Source organism: Coturnix japonica, chromosome 7 (genome assembly GCF_054131305.1).
Source record: "Coturnix japonica strain WE chromosome 7, WE-NBRP24, whole genome shotgun sequence".
NCBI lineage: Eukaryota > Metazoa > Chordata > Aves > Galliformes > Phasianidae > Coturnix > Coturnix japonica.
In genome coordinates, this window is record NC_140669.1 from 16,746,955 (window position 1) to 16,765,447 (window position 18,493).

Genomic DNA, 18,493 nt, shown 5'->3' on the forward strand with positions numbered 1-18,493 from the left:
CCCCTCACACAAAGTGTGGAAGAAATAAAAAGATCCATGAGAAGCAGAGAAGAGAGAGTACTGAGTAGCAAACTCCAGTTTAGGTGTGGGAAACTACACAGAACAGTGAAGGTCTGGCCTCACAAAAGCAAATTAGTACTTTGCAATTAAGTACAGAAAAGCCAAAATTTCAGTGCAAGTGCAAGTATGTGAAATTCTAAAAAAAAAAAAAGTAGCCTGGTACTGTTTTGCAACATGATGCACTAATTTAACAGCATTGATGATGACAAGAAAGAGCAGCAAAGTTAAAATATTTAATTATTGATATCATTTGTGTTGAAATTGTTCATCAAGACCCAAGGTACCCTAAAAAAAAAAAAAAAACAAAAAAGAAAAAAAAAAAAACTTAAAACATACACAGGCTCCAGAAATAACAAATACAGTAAATTTAGAAGGAACATTCTTAACATTTTAGATCTAGAGAGAAGGGCTCTTTCTTATAAAGAAAACTGGGTGATTTATACGTAATTTTCGTATATATGAGTGCTGTTATACAGAAGCAAACTGCTCCTCTGGCCCCAAACCATTAGGAACAGAAAAATCTTAGACCGCTTTCAGGTACTAAATCCTCCCCTCAACAGAAGTCCAACAGGCCTTCCACATTAGATAAGGTGAGGCCGATAACAGACAGTACGTGGAGCACTGCATGAATGTACATATCTGGTATGCTTTGCAGAAAGATTAAAGAACTCATTGTTCGCCTGAGAAGTTGCCCTAGTGAGCTCATGTGCCCTCTGCAAAGCTGCTGAGAGTGCAACAACCATCCTGTGTCTGGGGTCTGTGGCTATGAGCGTGAAGGCCTTCCAGATTCCTCAAAACAAACATTAACATCAGTCCCATGACCCTCCTTCTTGCAGTTAGTTGGTTAGTTTTTCAGATTCCACCTGCAACATTTGGTGACAAAAACTACTTTAGGGACAACAAGGCCTAGAGAGGCCTACAGAACCAGGTGCTGTATGACCAGCCATATAAGGGGCAGTATTTTATTCAGCTTTAAGTGCTATGCTGAGGTCTAGAAAATCCAGAATTAAATAAACCAGGGAAGAACTGTGATGTTCTCATCTGAGCAGCAGGTGAAGCTCATTCTAGAAACACCGAGCCTTCAGAAACATTACTGGAAGCACATTTTAAAAATACCAAGGATTAGGTATGATAATAAAAACGTTCCCTAATTTCCTTTTGAGCCTCAATTTGGTTTCAAAATTATCTCAATAATTTTTATTTTATTTTTAAATCAGAGTCTGACAGTCTCAGGATTCAAGGAGCTCAGCTTAAGGACATCAAATACTTTACAAGAACAATCACCATGTGGCCAGGATTGCCACCCAGACATTTTATTAAGATCAGTTACATTTCTTAATACTAGACAGCCTCATTTATGCAGTTATTTATTTTATTTCCTCAGTAGACCTTGTGGGGAGGAATCGGGAATATCCTGTTTCTACTACTGCCTGCAGATTGATGTTCCATATCCCACACTCCTCTCACATCGCACCTTTTGCAGGGCACGTCCCAAGTGGCTCAAAGCGTCCGAGGAGCAAGGAAACACACTTTGAGGTCAGCGCCGCAGCCCCCATTGCACCCAGCGTGCAGCAGCACTTGGGATTAGCTGGCCGCCCAGCGTGACCTCCCTGCTAGGGCCTTTGCGGGTCTCCTGCTGCACATTAGCCATCTCCTCTTTCGCTGCTCCTAAGAGGGAACTGCTAGCAGCAGTTGCTGCATAATTACTTGCTTGATTCCGTCTAAGGAGCTTAAGCTAAGAGTTGAGCAAGGCAAGCAGATTAACCATTTGGGCGCACACGCAGCGCACCGACACGCACAGCCGGCGGCTCCCGGCCCCACAGCCGGGCCCAGGGTCGCACTGCGGCCCCTCACCCCGACACAGCCGGGAGAGCGCGACCGGCCCGGTCCCGCCAGCCCCGAGCGCCGTCCCGCTCCCAGTCACATGCTGCCGGTCGCCTAGCAACGGCAAAGCCCAGCCGCGGCGCTCCGCCGTCCGGCCGCGAGCTGCGAACGGCACCGGCGGGGCCGCCCCGCTAGAGGCTGCAAGGCACGGCCGCCTCGGGCTACGTGCGGGACACGCTGCCCAACGGCACCGGCGCTCAGCACGGCTCCGGAAGGCGCCCCCGGCACGGGGAGCTCCGTACCGCACGACACGCGCTCCTCCGGCGAGAAGGGAGCAGGGGCCGCAACGAACAAAACGGGAAGGCTCAGTGAGGTTCTGCCGGGCTTCATCTCGCCCAGAGCCACAGCGGGGGCTCGCAGCCCGGGCACGCGGTGCCGCACGGTCGAAGCAGCGCGCTGCCGCCACGCACAGACCGAGCAAAGTTTGTACCGAGCAGATAAGCCATCCCGGGATAACTTAGCAACAAGATAAGGGAAAGCGAAGAGCTGATATGGGTTTCAGGCTTTTTTAAGGCAGAATAAACTCCCAACACATGGCCCTGAGGACAGCCAGCTCCCTGCTACCCCTCAAAGGCTCCTCTGCCCCCGCTGGGCTCTCTCTCCTCACAGCCCTCCGGGCAGCGGGAGCAGCGCTTACCTTGGCAGCTGCCCCGCAGGACGCACGCAGCGAGCAGCAGCAGCAGCACTCCGCAGGCAGTTGCTGCTCTCCCACCCGTCTGCTGCCGAGTTCCCATCTGGGCTGGGATGCTCCAGCTCCCTCCGGGCCGGCCGCTCCGCACAGAGAACTCGGGATCTTCTCCTCTCCGGCTAGTTACAGAAGAAAGGCGCGCTCCCCTGTTGAGACATCGCGTTCCCTATAAACTCCCACCCTCCAGACATTGCATAAAGCTCTTTATACCCCGCGGCCCCGGAACTAGCATGAGAGAATGAGGCGCGGAGCGGGCCCTCAGACCGCACTGCCCGCCCCTCCCTCCGCGGGGCAGCGGGCGCCGCGTCCCAGCCCGCAGCGCTGCGCAATGGGGCAGAGCGGGACATCGTCCGGCTGCAAGCGACCCGTGTCCTGCATGCAGCATCCCAACGACACGCACCGAGCAAGGGAAGTGTATCTGACAACTTGGAAATACACAGGTAGCTAATGCAAGGGACAACGCTTATCATCTAGTTATTATCGTTCCTCACAAGTACTGCAAAAGGAAAAGCACAAGCAGTGTTATTTCTGCCCTTTCTTAGGAGATACAATCAGATTGGTAAAGTACTTTGGCTGAAAATGCTGAGACACCAGCTGGGCACCTTGCTCTGGTTCTAACTACAACACATCAGGCACCTGTCTGTGTTTTATTGCTGCAGGAATCATATACCTACAAATGAAGCTGGAGCAGTACAGAGGAGCACAGGGAAAGATACAGATACCCAGATGCTTCTGGACATGAGCCTGGGAAAAGGGCACACGTTCAGAAATGTTCCAGATCAACTAAATGAGGCTGAATTGTTTTGTTTGATACTGATTAGGAATAGGCTTCAGCATAGAAAGTTGAGATATGCCAAGCTGTTCCTTTCTATGCGTGTTCACACAGATGTGTAAAAAGAGGCTGCTGTGCGTCTGCATGGTGGGAGAAGATGGGTTTTGTTTGTCTTGCAAGAAACCTGGTCAGATGAATTTCAACAACAGCACCCTTACAAGTTCTCCATATCGCTTCTGTTAGTTTCACATCACACTCATTACAATGATTGCTTGCTAGCAACAGAATGTAAAGTGTTATTTAAAAAGTGCTATTTAAAACCAAACTTTTCTTTTTGCTTTGGACTGTAATTTCAGCTTGGGGGGGGAGACCTGCATTACACTTGCAGAAGTTGCAAAGGAATGCGTTGTTGTTTATTGGCAGACAGGTTTTTCTCCAGGTCCTGCAGGACGCTAATCCTCCTAACCCTTTCCTAAGGTTTTCTATCTATCGGGCTTGAAAAGGAAGCGGGGCGGGGAGGGGGGTGTGTGGAAAGGGGGGAAGATGTAGAGTGTGGGCTTTTGCGAGGTTGTGATTTATGCAGGTTCGGGGCTGTTTGGTGTAGTGGTACGACACAGCACCGGGGTCAAGCCACAAGAAACACTGGGGGCAGATCAGAATATTCAATTAGCTTCCTGGCACCTCTGAATCACAAAGAGAGGATAAGATCTCTCCATCACAAGATCCAGAGCTGCCGGGGGAGGGGACCTGCCCTCTTCAAATCTCCCTGCTCCCTCCCACCCGCTCTCCTTTCACCGTAGGAGAACGGCGCTCGAAACATTCCTTTCTGCACGGAAGGACTTTTCCTATTGTTGTTTTCTTTGTGTTTCAGTGTTGCCAACTTACTGGAATTCTTGTCGTGGTTTCACAGCAAGGCTCAGGCTGACCAAACGGAACCAGCTGCGTTTGTGTATGGGGCCGCCGCCGCTTTAATCCCCCAACAACGCCGATGGGGAGGGACGGAAGGGATCCTCGAAGGGGCACGGGCAGATCCGCTCAGTACCGATGGGTACCTGAAAAGCCAACACACCAGCATTGTTCGTAACTAGAAGGGGAATGGTTTAAAGTTGCTCATACTCAGCAGTGTGCAGACAGGGCCTGAGAGCTGCAACCCCAGGCTGGAAGCTACATGCACCCTCAGTCACTGCTTCTTCGGGTGGCCTGGATGCAAGGTTTGGGAAGCACCTGTTTCACGTGTCTGGCACACAGAAAGCACACTCCTGCCTCCTTTGCCTTTACAGTGCTACACATCACCACTTCCCAGAGAGCTGGAGAAAAACATTATTCTTAAACAGGATTGAATGGAGACACGACAGAGTGAGGGCAAGCCCTATGCTGAGGCTGTGGGTCAGCCCTCCTCACCATTATTCTTAACACTCAAAAATTACACAGTTACTTTGCTGGAAAAGAATGAGAGTTACTAAGGAGCCAGCACAGGATCATGCTGGTTTCAGTTTACTTAATCAAAAATGTTCTCCTCTCACTTAACCTAACTACCCAACCAAAGGGACCCTATTCTGCTGAGCAACATCAAGCAGCACTTCAGGAGAGCTGAGCTGCAAGATGAAACACATCCAGGCTTTCTTGTAACTACATCCAAGACAGTACCTTAGTACCACCCTAGTGCAGCTCTTCCTCTTAGCTTCCTGTTGACTGTCAGCTGAACATTTTCTGACTGAATTAGATCTAGGTTTTTTTTAATGCATTATTTGAGATTTAAGATGCATATTACATCTGTTGCAAGGTTAAAAGGGAGAAAACCAGTAAAGTCGGGTTTTAATTCAAAATATAATTTGGGAATTGTTTGTTTGCCTAGTCTATACTATAAGCAAGCAATTGAAAAAGCTCTTAACATTATAATTTAGAGCAAACAGCCATGTTGCTACACATGAAAGGTGCATGCTAAGCACTGAAGTTAAAAATTGAAAGGCCTGACTTCTGACCAAAGTTCAGTTCTAATTTGCAGTATCCAAGCTCATCCAGTTCTTAACAAATAGACAAAAACACCAGGGTTGATGTATGACTAGATAAAGACACAAAGCTGATGGCTGAAGGAGGAGGGGAGAGATTCGCTCAGAAAAGCAGCAGGTCAGACAAATTTCTCGTCTGTTCTGAACTTCCCAGAACAGTTTACAGAGGCTCAGGATCTGCCTCATGCATTATCCAGTGCTTTACTGGGTAATGTAATTGCCACTGGCATTTGGTAATCTTGTAGCCAATTTGTCCTTGAATAAACCCATGTTTTTCAAAAAAGAAAACATTTTATGTCACTAACAGTGTTTTGAATTTCACATGCAAGTTTTGTCATGTAATCACATGCCTTTAGAATGATAAGCTACTTCATTATTTTGTTTAATCATACTAAAACAAGGCTACCTACAGCCATACGCAGAATATTGGTATGAAAAAAATCAAACAAATCTAAACTAAAAATGACTAATCTCTAGCTGGGTGATAGTGTAACAACCCAACAGCAGCAACTTCATTGTTCAGATTTCATCCATCTTTGCTGCTTTATGATTTAAAGTGTCACACTCATTTAACACAACAGAAAGTAGCCTTTGAGTTCACCAAGTTTCTGATATAAGCCACATCACATTTCATAATACCTCACTTACTTGCCTGGGAGGTATTTTTCTCAAATCCTTTTATAAAGGCAAAAATAAATCGAACCAGCTAAGTTAGAAGTAATAAAAAGAAGGCCTTACTTGACATTTTTCTCAAGCATCTAATGCATATTCAACACTAAAGCACAGATTTCCAGAAACACTGGATCAAAGGTGGATATACAGTCCACACGAATGCAAAAAACATTTGACCCAGGAGATGTGAATCAGGCCAGAACAGAACCCATTAAGTCAGGGCAGCTCAGAGCAGCTCGTTTTGTGGAGAGAAGTTCTCAAGGTCTCCTGGTTAGTAACACATTACAACTTTCAATCTGGAATTATAGTACTGCACCCTGGAACAGAAAGAAGCTCAAGGAAACTGCACCTTTTGAAAAACTACCACTGAACAAGTGAGACTAGCAAAGATACTCACAACATCATCAACCGAACAGCCCTGTTTGCTTGTTTTTGTTGTTTTTTTGTTTGCTTTTTTTACTCTGCAGCATTGGGCCTGTGAAGGATTTTAACAGTAACAGTACAGAGATGAGAGGATTTCTTTACATGAAATGTGGAAGAAAACAATGAAAGATCAAATACTCCCAATTGCCCCTCACCCTCAGTTGGCACTGTTTGATTCAAACTACAAGTCCCAGAGACAGTCACAAAACAAGGATCGGTATGTGTTCCCCCTGGCTATAGCTCTAGTTATCAAAGCTCTTGGTACCTGTCTTATTGAAAGCAAGCTTCTTTGGCACTTTGTCTCTAAGAAACAGAGTTCCTCACTTTTCTCATGTTCACTGACCATTCAGCAATGTCTCTGCCCTGCAAAGGAGCAACACATAGAATTTGTACCTGAGAAGGAACAGGGAGTAAAGAGGCATTTCCAAATAACTTACGTCCTAAGAACTTATTATGATACTCACAAGGGACGTAGAGTAATATGGAACAACTGTGAAAACCTTTTTCAAGAGCAAACAGCTATGCTGAGAAAACTCAAGACTGGAATCCTTGTCTTGATATTTTCCCAGAAAACAGACTTCACTCTTACAGCCAAGTCTAGGCAGCATTGCAACATCACAAGTGAACATCCCAAGAGCACTCATATGGTAGAAAATAATTACTCAGTGAGCATCTACCCTGGGTTTCACTGTATAAAACAACAGAAACATTACTCTTTCAGATGTTAAGTGTTCTGTATGATTCAACCCACTTTGAAGGTTATGCACCTCAACATCATATTCCATGCATAGTACATTTTCAAAATAAGAGCCAAAGCATTTTCATTTCTGAAGCCCAGACTCACTGTTTTCCATAGGATGCTACCTCATCCAATATACCAGTAGGTATAGTCATTGGTGAAGACAAAGCAGCAAAGGAAGTATACCGTCCCATATGCTACAGAAACGTAAATTAATACAGCAGATGAAACAAAAAAGTAAAGTTTATCTCACTAGAGAATATTACTCTAGTTCTGCCCAAGCAACAGCCTTTCTATATAAGAATCACTTAAACATCACAGCAAGGGGTACCTCCTACTGTTTTGAAGACAGAGAGATCAGCATTATTCAGAGTACGATCTTAAAACCACTAAGTTACTCCTCTAGTGGTAAGCTTAAGAAATTTTGGATCTGTAACACTTGAGTTTCTAGTGCAGCTGCACTACACCATAAGGTGAAGGACAGAGTCAAGAAACTGGAACACATTCTTTACTCATGCTTACATTTCCACTGGAACAGTACGTTGAGTTTGAAGAAAAAAACATTTACAGCCATGCAGTGTATCCATTGTAACTACTATTGTCTTCAGCTGTACGGAAGGTCCCTTTTTGTTTTAGTTGGTTGGTTTAAGATAAACAATTGTCCTTAAATGTCATTGTAAGTCAGAGCCACAAGCCATTCAAAGAAATAGGAGGTTTTATACTACATTCCCCTGGACATTAAAAACTCCTTTCATTCCTTAGGAGTGACTGTTTAGCATTTCAACTTCCCTGAAAAACTGAAGCTATATCACTTTGTGTCAGGCACTTTAAGAGATACTAATGAAAATGCCCTAGGTCCCCATAATCCTTTGTGGCTGATTAGGTACAGAAGAAGTGTTGTTTCATTAATTGGAAGGCTATGAGCCTGAAACCTCATATTGACCTGAAAGTAATGTTTTATTCATATAGGAGTGTTGTACTCAAAACTCCAGAAATAATTAAGAGGACAAGCATCAAATCTTAGACCTTTGAATTATGAAGCTGGATAACCAGTTAATTATTGCACAGTAGAAAAAAAGGCAGAGAAGATTCAGTAGTTCTGATAAATTACCATACACCTATGAAAAGCTGATGGATGATCAGGAACACACTGCTAAGAACATCTTCAATTTTTAAACCATTCAGATTATTTCCACAAATTGCAATTAAAAGGGTTTTTTTCCTGGATTAAAAAAAAATAAAATGTGGGGGGGAGACATAAGATTAAACTCTGGCTCTATTATACCAACAAGGGAAAGCTCCAAAGTTCAGTAGTCAGCTAAGATTAATCAGCAATGACCAGCTCCCTGAAGCCAGCAGGAAGAAAATAAGATATTTTTCAAAAAGGAGACAAAAAAAAAGGCATGATTTTAGAAGCTAGATATTCTAGTTGTTTTAGATGCAAGCAGAAAGTCATTTTAGTCGGTAAATAGTTTTTTCATCAACTTCTCAGACAGCCTCCTGAAATTTTCTTAGCTGTTCCTGAACAGTCTTCAATGCTTGTTACCTCTTAATCATAATGAAGAGCAAGAGTACTTGAATCAAAGGTAAAGGTGTTATTTTAAAAGCTGTCATCATCCTACAGACATGATATGATGATAACTAAGAGAAACTTCGCTGACTTGTGTTTACAATTTCCAGCAGAAGTAGAGATCTCTCTCTCTTTCCAGCAGGATACCTAGTGAAAATTCCAGACAAACATTCACATCCTCAACCATAAACACAGTCACCATCCTTGTAATATGAACTAGTCATGTCTATTTCTATATTCATCTCGCTCCCAGTAATCAATGTTGATTCAAGTTGCTTGTGCTTTGTCAAGTCTCATGTATCTTGCAGAATGTTAGCTTTAGAGAAGCTTTTTCACCTGTTAATGTAAGTTAGCTTCAATAATACTTATGGTACAATCAAGATACATGAAAGTTGTTTGTTTTTTAAATCATCCAACTTTTCCAATTATCATCAGATTACAACCATTTCAATTACTGAGGCATTGACTACAATCAATAATACAAACATAAATTAAGAAATTATATAACTTCTTATTGGCAGCACTCTTCTATTTCTACAGCAAGGTCTTTTGGATGAAAGAACAATAAAACCAAATGTTACATGTAGAACTATATCACCAAGAGCCATTTGCCATTTTCTTAATGAACATCCCATTCTTCTCTATTTCTGCTGCCATATCCTCAGTTATTCTAATGTCTCACATTCTTATAAATGGCTATTTCCTTTCCCTCTCTACCCTTCCCTTCTTATTTTCCTTATTTCTCCTTGCAGACACTAATTTTCTTTAAAGATAAGGTTACAAGACACAGCAATCAGTTCTGCAAACAAACAGAATGTAATCAATAACCGCAGTAGTTTTTATTACTCTTTTTATAGTACAACATACTTCTTATGTAAACTCACACATTGATCAATTTGGAATACAAGATAAAAGATCAGATTAACGACTATGAAGTTGCTGGTTTGAACTAACCTATCACTACAAAAACCTCATAGAAACTGAATATGGACGAGGGTCACCAGAGCAGATTCTACTCCAGACAACGAGAGTGCATACCAGAAAGAGATGAAGCTAAAACAATACAGTTCCTGTATTTTGCTAGCTCCTAGTGATCCCTGGAAAACTAGGTATGAGATAGAGCAGTTTGCTGACTACTTACTATCTCTGTGATGTTTAAATCCCCCTAAACCAGGATTAGGGAAGGGCAAAAGGTACTTTAAAGCCACCTGTCATCATCTCACACACATCTCGAGTTAAAGACAGTGAAAGACAAAGGATCTGGGGGCAGCTTTCCATTTGAGTTTGACCTTTGGGCTTCAGTAGTATAATAATCAGGTCAAATTTGAAGAAAAAGCTACATAAAAATCTATTCTTCCCAGAGATTCTGCTAATGGTTAATGATAAGAAAATTGAGTTTTCCATATTCTAGAATGTCAAATCTAAAAATAATGCTGCTATCACATCTAACCCATATCCAAAGAGACACAACTACTTTAATGTGTTCTCAATCAGCTGCTTCAAGAAAGGAGATGACTTTTCCTGTAATGAAAGGTAGCTTTCCATGAATCATTTCCTAAGTCAGGCTACAGAATCTGCTATCATCCCTGCTCATCTTATTTTTCTTTTTTTTCTAAATATAGACACAAGGTTATTTCAAGCAGCATCTTTCATTCAAACTTACTACCTTGGTGCGTAATCATATTTTTTACCCTTCCCATCCAATTACCTCTTAATCCTAATAAGCCTTCTGGGTGCTACTATCACATACACACTAAAAATTACTCTCGCTGTTTTTTCCCTAAAAGCTGAATAATAACTGCAGTGTTTCCAGTATTTTTAAGTAGTCTAGACCTGAACAAATACTTTGATTTTTATGTATGGATTTGCACTGATTCTAGATAACATTTAAAGTTTGTATCTCTTGCTCAGGAACACACAGTAATGTATTAACTGATTCCTGTAACCTACTTATACAGAGTTATAAACCCATTCTTTCTAGCACACCAATTGCTAGTTAAGTTCTAGCAACTGCTTTTAAAAATTCCAAAGCCAGTTCTATATTTTAAAGGATTTCTTTAAGTCCCTAAAGAGCATACAAACATTTCTAGGTCAGGAAAAATCCAGTGAGGATTCTGCTATTTAATTCTGGTTTCAAACCACTAGCAGAAAATTAGCCTCAAGCATACAAGATAGTAGGAAGATTTAGAAAGGCTACAGGAGTCAGAGTCCTTTCTCCTACCCTTCCTTTTGCTACCTCTTTTCCACAGCATTCTTTCACCCAGCTGCAGGGCAAGACGCAATCATAAGGAGCCTTTACCATGCACATTAAGGCTAGGGACAACCCAGGAACATAGAACACACATAGTTTTATTGAAAAATTCATTACATTTGATCTATTCTGTACTTCTGAAGGATAAAATGTTAACTCAGTGTACTATGTTCAATTATATCAGTTAATCATATAGCAAAGAGCACAGGACTGATCTGGCTTTATTTTAAATGATTTGGGAAAAGTGAGTGAGAAAAATATCTGTACACACTTTTGAACTTTTCATCCACTGCCCATACCTCCAACTACACTCAGTTTAAAGATGCTGTAACAGAAACTCTCATGCCAGACTCCTAAACAGAATCTATGACTGTGGCTTCAAAACCTACAACAGTACTCACTTGTTAAATTTTTGACACCTTGCTGGAATACTTTCCTGCTGAAGCAAAAGATAAGTTGGCAGTATACTGTATTCAGTCCCCTGTACAAAACGATACTTTTAGGGACCTCATCATACTCTATCACTCTTGTTGCAGCTTGTTGTATAACTCACTCCTTGGTCTGAAATCTACACTCAGAGCAGAGAGGTAAAAATAAACGCAAATAATTAGAAACAATTTGATTACACTAAATATTTTGCTTGGTGGCTTTACCTGGTAAATTCATTGAATACTCCTTTTTAATTTATTTTTAATGTCATTTTCATCTTCACCTGCATTTCTCTATCTGCCAAACAAAGCAGAGATCTCAGACCCCAAGATAAAAAAAGAAGATCGAGGGGTAAAGTTCTGTGGGCAATGTCAGCATTTACATTTTTAGACTACTTATCTTTGCAGTTCAAATAGTTTGCTGAATTTAGTTTGGTTTATTTAAACTGCTTGTCAGAATCCTTTCAGATTTTGGAGTTAATATTTGTTCTACACTACTTTTCACTGAAAATGAATGACAAAAAGGAGTTAATAGAAACTTTTTTGTCAACTTGATTGCAACATCAGAAAAAGAGCTCAGTTTCACATGCACACTTGCAGAAATGAGCCCTGTTTTCTTTGAATTCAAACTGCATTGTGACATGCTGGCAGCTGACTCTGCTCCTTTCTCAGCAAATTTCTTCAGGTGAAAAAGTGGGAGATGTTTGGAAGGAAGTCTGCTTCTTTTAATCTTATCTAAGCACTCCTGAAAGGAGTTAGAGCTGAAGATAAGGGATGTTGAGTCACATGTGTTTTCTGCCTTGGAGTTAACATGCATGGAGAAAGATCCTACTTCCACAATGCCAATTTTAAGCTACTGAAATTCCAGTATTTTTACAAGAGATGTTCCTGATACGTACAAGTATGAAGAGTACCAGGCATAGTCATAACATCTAATTGAAATGGGAAAATTAGGGCAACTGCCTGCTGCCATTGCAGAGCTTAGTAGGAAAATAAAAGCCATGCCTTGCCTTTGAAGTGGTCTTTACTTCAGCCACCCATGGCTAAAAGGGCTTGAGGGGAGGAGAAGAAATTTTTCCTGTTCTCAGGTGACATTTAACAGATCTAAGCAACAGACATGGACAGCAAGAGTCTACTCAGAAAGGCCTATGGCATGAATGACTTAGCATTTAAAATAGTAATGTATCCCATACAACTAATGTCTTGGTCTTTGACAAAGGACTTCTTTTTTCTTGCCATTATCTTCTTTCTGATAGTAGCCATTTACTGACAGGGCTGAAATTGACTGAATAGCTGACACAGTGAAGATTGTCAGAAAGAAGACCTCAGTATTAAAACAAACAAACAAAAAACCTACCATTAAAATCCTTGCAAACTCTCTAAATTCTCCTTGCTTTCATTTGGCAGAATAACCATCCTAACTATGTAACAGCATGCTTTGTAATACATAACGATCAGAACCAGGAGCAACCACTTCTAGATAGGTGACTTCACTTTCTTCCCCACTTTTTTTTTTAATTTTTAAATCCTTCTAATAACACACTAAGTATATAAAGCTCTAAGAAATTCTACTCCAGGCCAATAAAACTGAGTAGTAGCATAAGAAAAGGAATACAGGAGGTCCACGGCAAGAGCAACTAAGACAAATCACTGGTTGCATCTCAGAAGCTTACAATTATGGATGAATCCGAGAGTGATTAACTGCCCCTTCACCCGCAGCAACAGCCACTTGCTCCGCAGTTTTGACTACAGTTTTAACTCCATCTGTGTCCTGTTTCTTTAAGTGAAACTTTCACCCTACCATTCTTTGTCCATACACCAGCTTCTTATTTTAACTTGTCATATACAACCCTATACTAAAGACCTTCCAAAAAGGCCAAACCCAGTTTGAAAATCAATATACCTGTGATGTTCTTGGGGTAAGAAGGTCCAAGATCCACTGCTTTATGCTACACCACAAGCACTAGGTGCTATAAGTGGCTACTGCTTTGTCTAGGTCAGGCTTCACAAGCATGCAGAAAACATACCACTGCTCTCTTCAAGCTAACCTTACGTCACACATGTTCTCCCAATCCTTCTACCTACCACCTAAAAGCATCACCTCATAATATCATCAGTTTTACAGGCACAGAGATGATGCCATTATGGAAGTGAGTTTTGAGACTGTTGGGGGCAGTTCTGTCCCACAGCCTCCCAGCATCTCTAATTTCTACAAATGAATACACAGCAGCATAAAAATATATAATAAATACCCACCACACTATTGTTTATAAGGTATATACCTGCAGCAGACATGTCAGCTAACTGCCCAGCTACAACATAGAAGATACAATGAAGATTGTTTGAGATGCTGCCCATGGAAGGTGCCTTGCCATTTTAATACTCAGTCAGCGTGTATTCAAAGTTATCTCAGTTCAACATTTAACATTAAAAAAAAAAAAGAAATCAGTGCTTGGAAGTTTATTAATTTTAACTGTGAGAAACATTCCTTCCCAGTCCTGTCAGTTTTGTTGCTATCACCACATGACTGTTCAAAAGCACTTTAACCAGGGCAAGAAAACTTCCTGAAAGTGTAAGCAATAAATGCAGGTAATTTAAACTGGGGGAGGAGCAAGCAGTTTGGCTACCTTTGGATCTCCTCAAAAAACAGGAAAAATGACATTGTAATTTGCTCATTTTGAAAACCTTCTGAAATTTTATTTTATTTTTTTAAGTACGCTTAAGTCTTCTTTCTTAAGAATGTAATTATTCTTTTCTGGAAATCTTAATATTTTGAGATTATTCAAGATCTACTTTAGCCATGATAGAATTAGAGAATAACGCTTCAATTTTAGCTGAATCACCAGTATTCCAAACCTCATTCACTAACACAGATTAGCAAAGCTCATGTACTAATTTTTGAGGATCCCTGTGGTGTCCTAAGTAAACAACAACAAAAAAACGACTTTATTTTCTGGGATACAACAGAACAACCTGGGCTTCTCAAGTCATTTTTAGAAGAGAAAAATGAATGTCTATAATGTGAGATTAACTCTAGAATGGACTAAGTTATTATGCAAAGAAAACTGTCATGCACTGGTCAGTAAATACAGGAATCGGGCTTGGCTAACAAAGCCTATATTTCAGTCATTCCAGAAGGAAACTCTATTCACACAGCTCTTTCTTGCTCTCTTTTTGTCCAATACAGGGACACTTCCAGTAGGATACTCTCCCTTACAGACCAACACCTTCTCTGCAGTGATTTATAACAGCACTCCACAGGTCTAAGAGGAATATTTCTGAAAAAAACTGACTGCAATTGCAGAGCTTTTACACGTACATGACAGCTCAATTTCCTGGCGTTTTTGGAAAGCGAGTATGCAGGTTTGAGTACTGATACCAACAACTAGCGCAGCCAGCCACCTCAAACCATGCCCCTGCAGTCAGCAAGTCCCACAATCGTTCATGCTTGACTTAAGACTGACCCCCAGTGGTCATATCTTCTAACTGATTCTCTGCATTCCTTACCAGCTTCTAAAAAGTGAGACTCCACACAGATTCCATTTCAGACTGTCAGCATTACCCTCTGAAAACCACTCAAAAACCTTCAACTGATCAATATCACTCAAACAGGAAAATAAATATACCAGCAAAAATTTGTACAATATATAAACTTTTTTTCTTAAAAATGTCTAACCTGTCAACTGTTAAGTACACATGCATCATGCTACAGAACAACACGTAGGCTTTTAAAGAAATCTAGAGACTGACTGCCTCGGAGCTAATCTTTCAACAGCTCTGGAAACAGGGAACATCCCACTCTTTCCTTTAGCATCCAACAAGAACTCTTTCAGCTTGAACTGAGGAAAGCTTTCAGAGCGCTGCTCTGCTTATTTGCACAAAAAGCATCTAAGAAAGTACTTTAGAGATAAAGTGGCAGAGTTTCACTCAGAGGTAAGGCCTTTGAGTTAAGTAAATACCATTCAGGCTATGGTTGACCTTAAATATCTATGCTTCGTGTGGCAAGCAAAGTATCTGAAGTCAATATTAACCTTCAGATTTCTCAGTATGTTGATTTTCTTACCACGAAACAGAAAGCTGAAACTTGTTTCTTCTAGTTGTGTTTACATATATTATTAAGGTTTAAATTTTATATGAGTAAAGCCATGGTATCCCACTATAGATTTCACTTAGACCAACATTAATGTTTTTGTGCATTGCTAAAGGGACAGAATGCATCATTTTACCACAGGAAAGAGCCTTGCCAGTTTTTTCTTCTCTTGTGACAGCAGTAACAAGTACACAACTTACATAACACAATTATTTGATAGCTACACACAAAATACATAAAAATTCAAAAATAGAACACTCACTGAAACAAAAATATTATTGAAACAAAACCCACCATCATTAACATCTTCATTTGTACAGCAGTTCTCAGAGGCAGAAACAGAGATCCACTCAGATCCTCACTAGGCCTCAGAAGGCCATCAGCCATTTCACCCCTCACACCACTTGTCTCCACTTATAAGAACGTTCTCCTCAGGTTAAATGGAGGGAGCCTGGGAGGCCTTTCCGTTGAGCCACGTGCACATACAGGTGCTGCAGCTGGGTCAGCTCAGCACTCAAACGGAGCTTAGAAAACAAGAGGTGGCTGGGTTCAGATGTTAAACCTTCTTGTTACCGCCTATTGGACTGAGCCGCAGCCACAGCCGTGAGCAGCTCCCACTCGCAACTGAGGGGAGCAGTGCAGCAACAGGGTGCGGGGCATGCTCACAGCTCGTGCTGCGTGAGCAGACCTCGGAGCACTGCTGTGGGCGCGGAGGGTCTAATGCATCTAAACGCTTCAGATGTCCTGCAAATGCCAGTTCTGACAGCAGGTTTATACTGAAAGCAGTGGCCAAATCTGTATCATGTTCAGCTCAAAATACTGTGTGCTATGTACAGTAACATGCTGCAACTTACAGTGTATTTTTCCAGCAGAGCAATTCTTTTTCCAAATGCCAGATGATGTCTTTGCAATGTGCTACATGAGATTAAAGCATCTTCTTTCTGCTACAGCTCCACCTGAGCTTCCACCCTGAAACACATAATCACTGTAATTAGCAAGGAGTGGTGGAACAGTTGCTTATTGCTGCAGTGACCCTGCTGCTGAATGTTAGATAGGTAGAATACTCCAGCAAAGTATACTTTGCAAGTAGTAACAAACGCAACAGCAAATTCAAAGTAATTACTTCCTGAGGAGCTTTGACATTGGTACCAAAACAGCAAGTCAAAATTTAGGATCTCCTTTTGTTTCAATTTTAAGAGTATTCTTGATTTAGTCAAACAATCAGCATTAGTAAGTGTTCAGTCAACATTCAGTATGTTGAAAATATGAAAATACTGTTTTATACATATGCTTTCATTCCTTTGTAAGCCTGAATGCCCCAGATCTTGAAAGTGAGCATTGCTCAAGAATACTTAAGTTTACTTATTTGGGCAGTAAGGCAGAAAATACCTCCTAGAGAGGGACACTAAGAATGAAAGAAAAATATTCAAAACGCTATCATATTGATTTTACAAGTAGACTATGCCCAGAATGACATTTTGGCTGTACTGCATAGAGATAAAATGTGAAAATACTGAAGAGAGCACCCTCTCTTCTAGGTCTCATTAGAGACTAGTAAGTTTTCTGGCTCCATCTGAAGAATTCCAGAAGAATATTAAATTAAGGAGAAAATGGAGAGACAGGTAAATACCAACTGTAAAAGAGACAGATGTGCTTACCACACTTGTCACAAAAAGTCATCAGAACTTGTTGGAAGCTGCACAAAGATTTATTCTTAGACATCAAAAACCTTTCTCACAGCATTTTCTGTGGCTATGAGTCCAGATGCAAACACAATACAGCTGTCTTGCTCATGTCATGCTCAAGATTTGTACCACAAAACAAAGATAAATCCTGGCTCTACTGGAATCAATAGTTCTGCCACTACCTTCACATCCAGGATTTCATAACAGGTTTTTATAAGGCTATGCCATTATGACATGATTTTTCATATAGAACAATCAGCTTTTGTCACAAATGTACGTCCAAATGACGAATGTCTAAAAATTGCAGCCACAACTACAAGCTGATTTATCAAGACTTAATGTCCTCAGGCTGCATCTAGGGCTGTCAAAGCTGGTAAAACACATTTTGCAGTTAGAAGGCCAAATTCTGGTTTCCATTTTATCTTTCTTCAGATTCAGTCTTCAGTGAAGTTGGTTTTAGGGTTGTTTTGTTGGTGGTTTTTTGTTTTTTTTTTTTCGGGTTTTTGTTTGTTTTTTTTTTTTATTAACTTTGAATATTTGAATGTTTCAACTGTTTTTTCTTAAAATTCACACTTGTGATACAAGTTAAGGGACTGAGAACCACATTCTTTGTAATGCTGATGTTTAGTATCAGAATTCAGAATATTGTAAATGGCATGCTTTCATTATTTACTAGTTAAATAGCATGATGGTCATGTACTTACAGGTATAGTGAAATGAAATAAATATTCCTGGAATACTACAACAGCACAGTCCAGGCAGGTTAAATGGGCAAGACTGTCTTGAGGCCATGAAACACTAGAAGACTGTGTGAAATGTGCAGATTTTTAACAGTTCACAGCAGACGAGAAATGTATGTTATTCACACAGAGGTGGTAAAAGAAAAAATGGAAACATATTTCAGAAGCATCATTGAGACAACATGCTTCCACAAGCGCAAAGGTAAAAGAGAAGTATGTTCCAACTGCTTCATACTGCTCTCAAAAACCGTGCTCCCTGGTGTCTGGGTATTCCCTTAGTGTGTGGAAATACCTGGATAGTATTTTGCTAAGAATGTTGTCTCATAATTACTTCTTTTTCCAGTCCTGCTGCAGGCTTGTTGGACAGATGAAGAAGGCTGAGTCAGGGCACTGTCAAATTCTAGTTATTCTAACGTTAATGATGCTCAAAACAGTAGTTAGTCCAGTTTAACAGAAACAATGCATTCTTACATAGAAATTAC

General features: G+C 40.9%; 1 protein-coding gene across 9 annotated transcripts in view; it reads right to left on the reverse strand.

Moving 5' to 3' along the window:
* Positions 1–2,901, reverse strand: part of LRP2 (LDL receptor related protein 2) — a 98,430-nt gene extending 95,529 nt beyond the window's left edge. For all 9 annotated transcript variants that reach the window (XR_014947935.1, XM_085552425.1, XM_085552424.1 and 6 more), the window contains exon 1: positions 2,582–2,901. Coding sequence is in view for 8 of the 9 variants with exons in the window: in XM_085552425.1 (XP_085408551.1) it covers positions 2,582–2,678 (97 nt within the window). In the remaining variant the exon portion in view is untranslated. The remainder of the gene's footprint in view (positions 1–2,581) is intronic.
* Between the last annotated feature and the right edge of the window lie 15,592 nt (positions 2,902–18,493).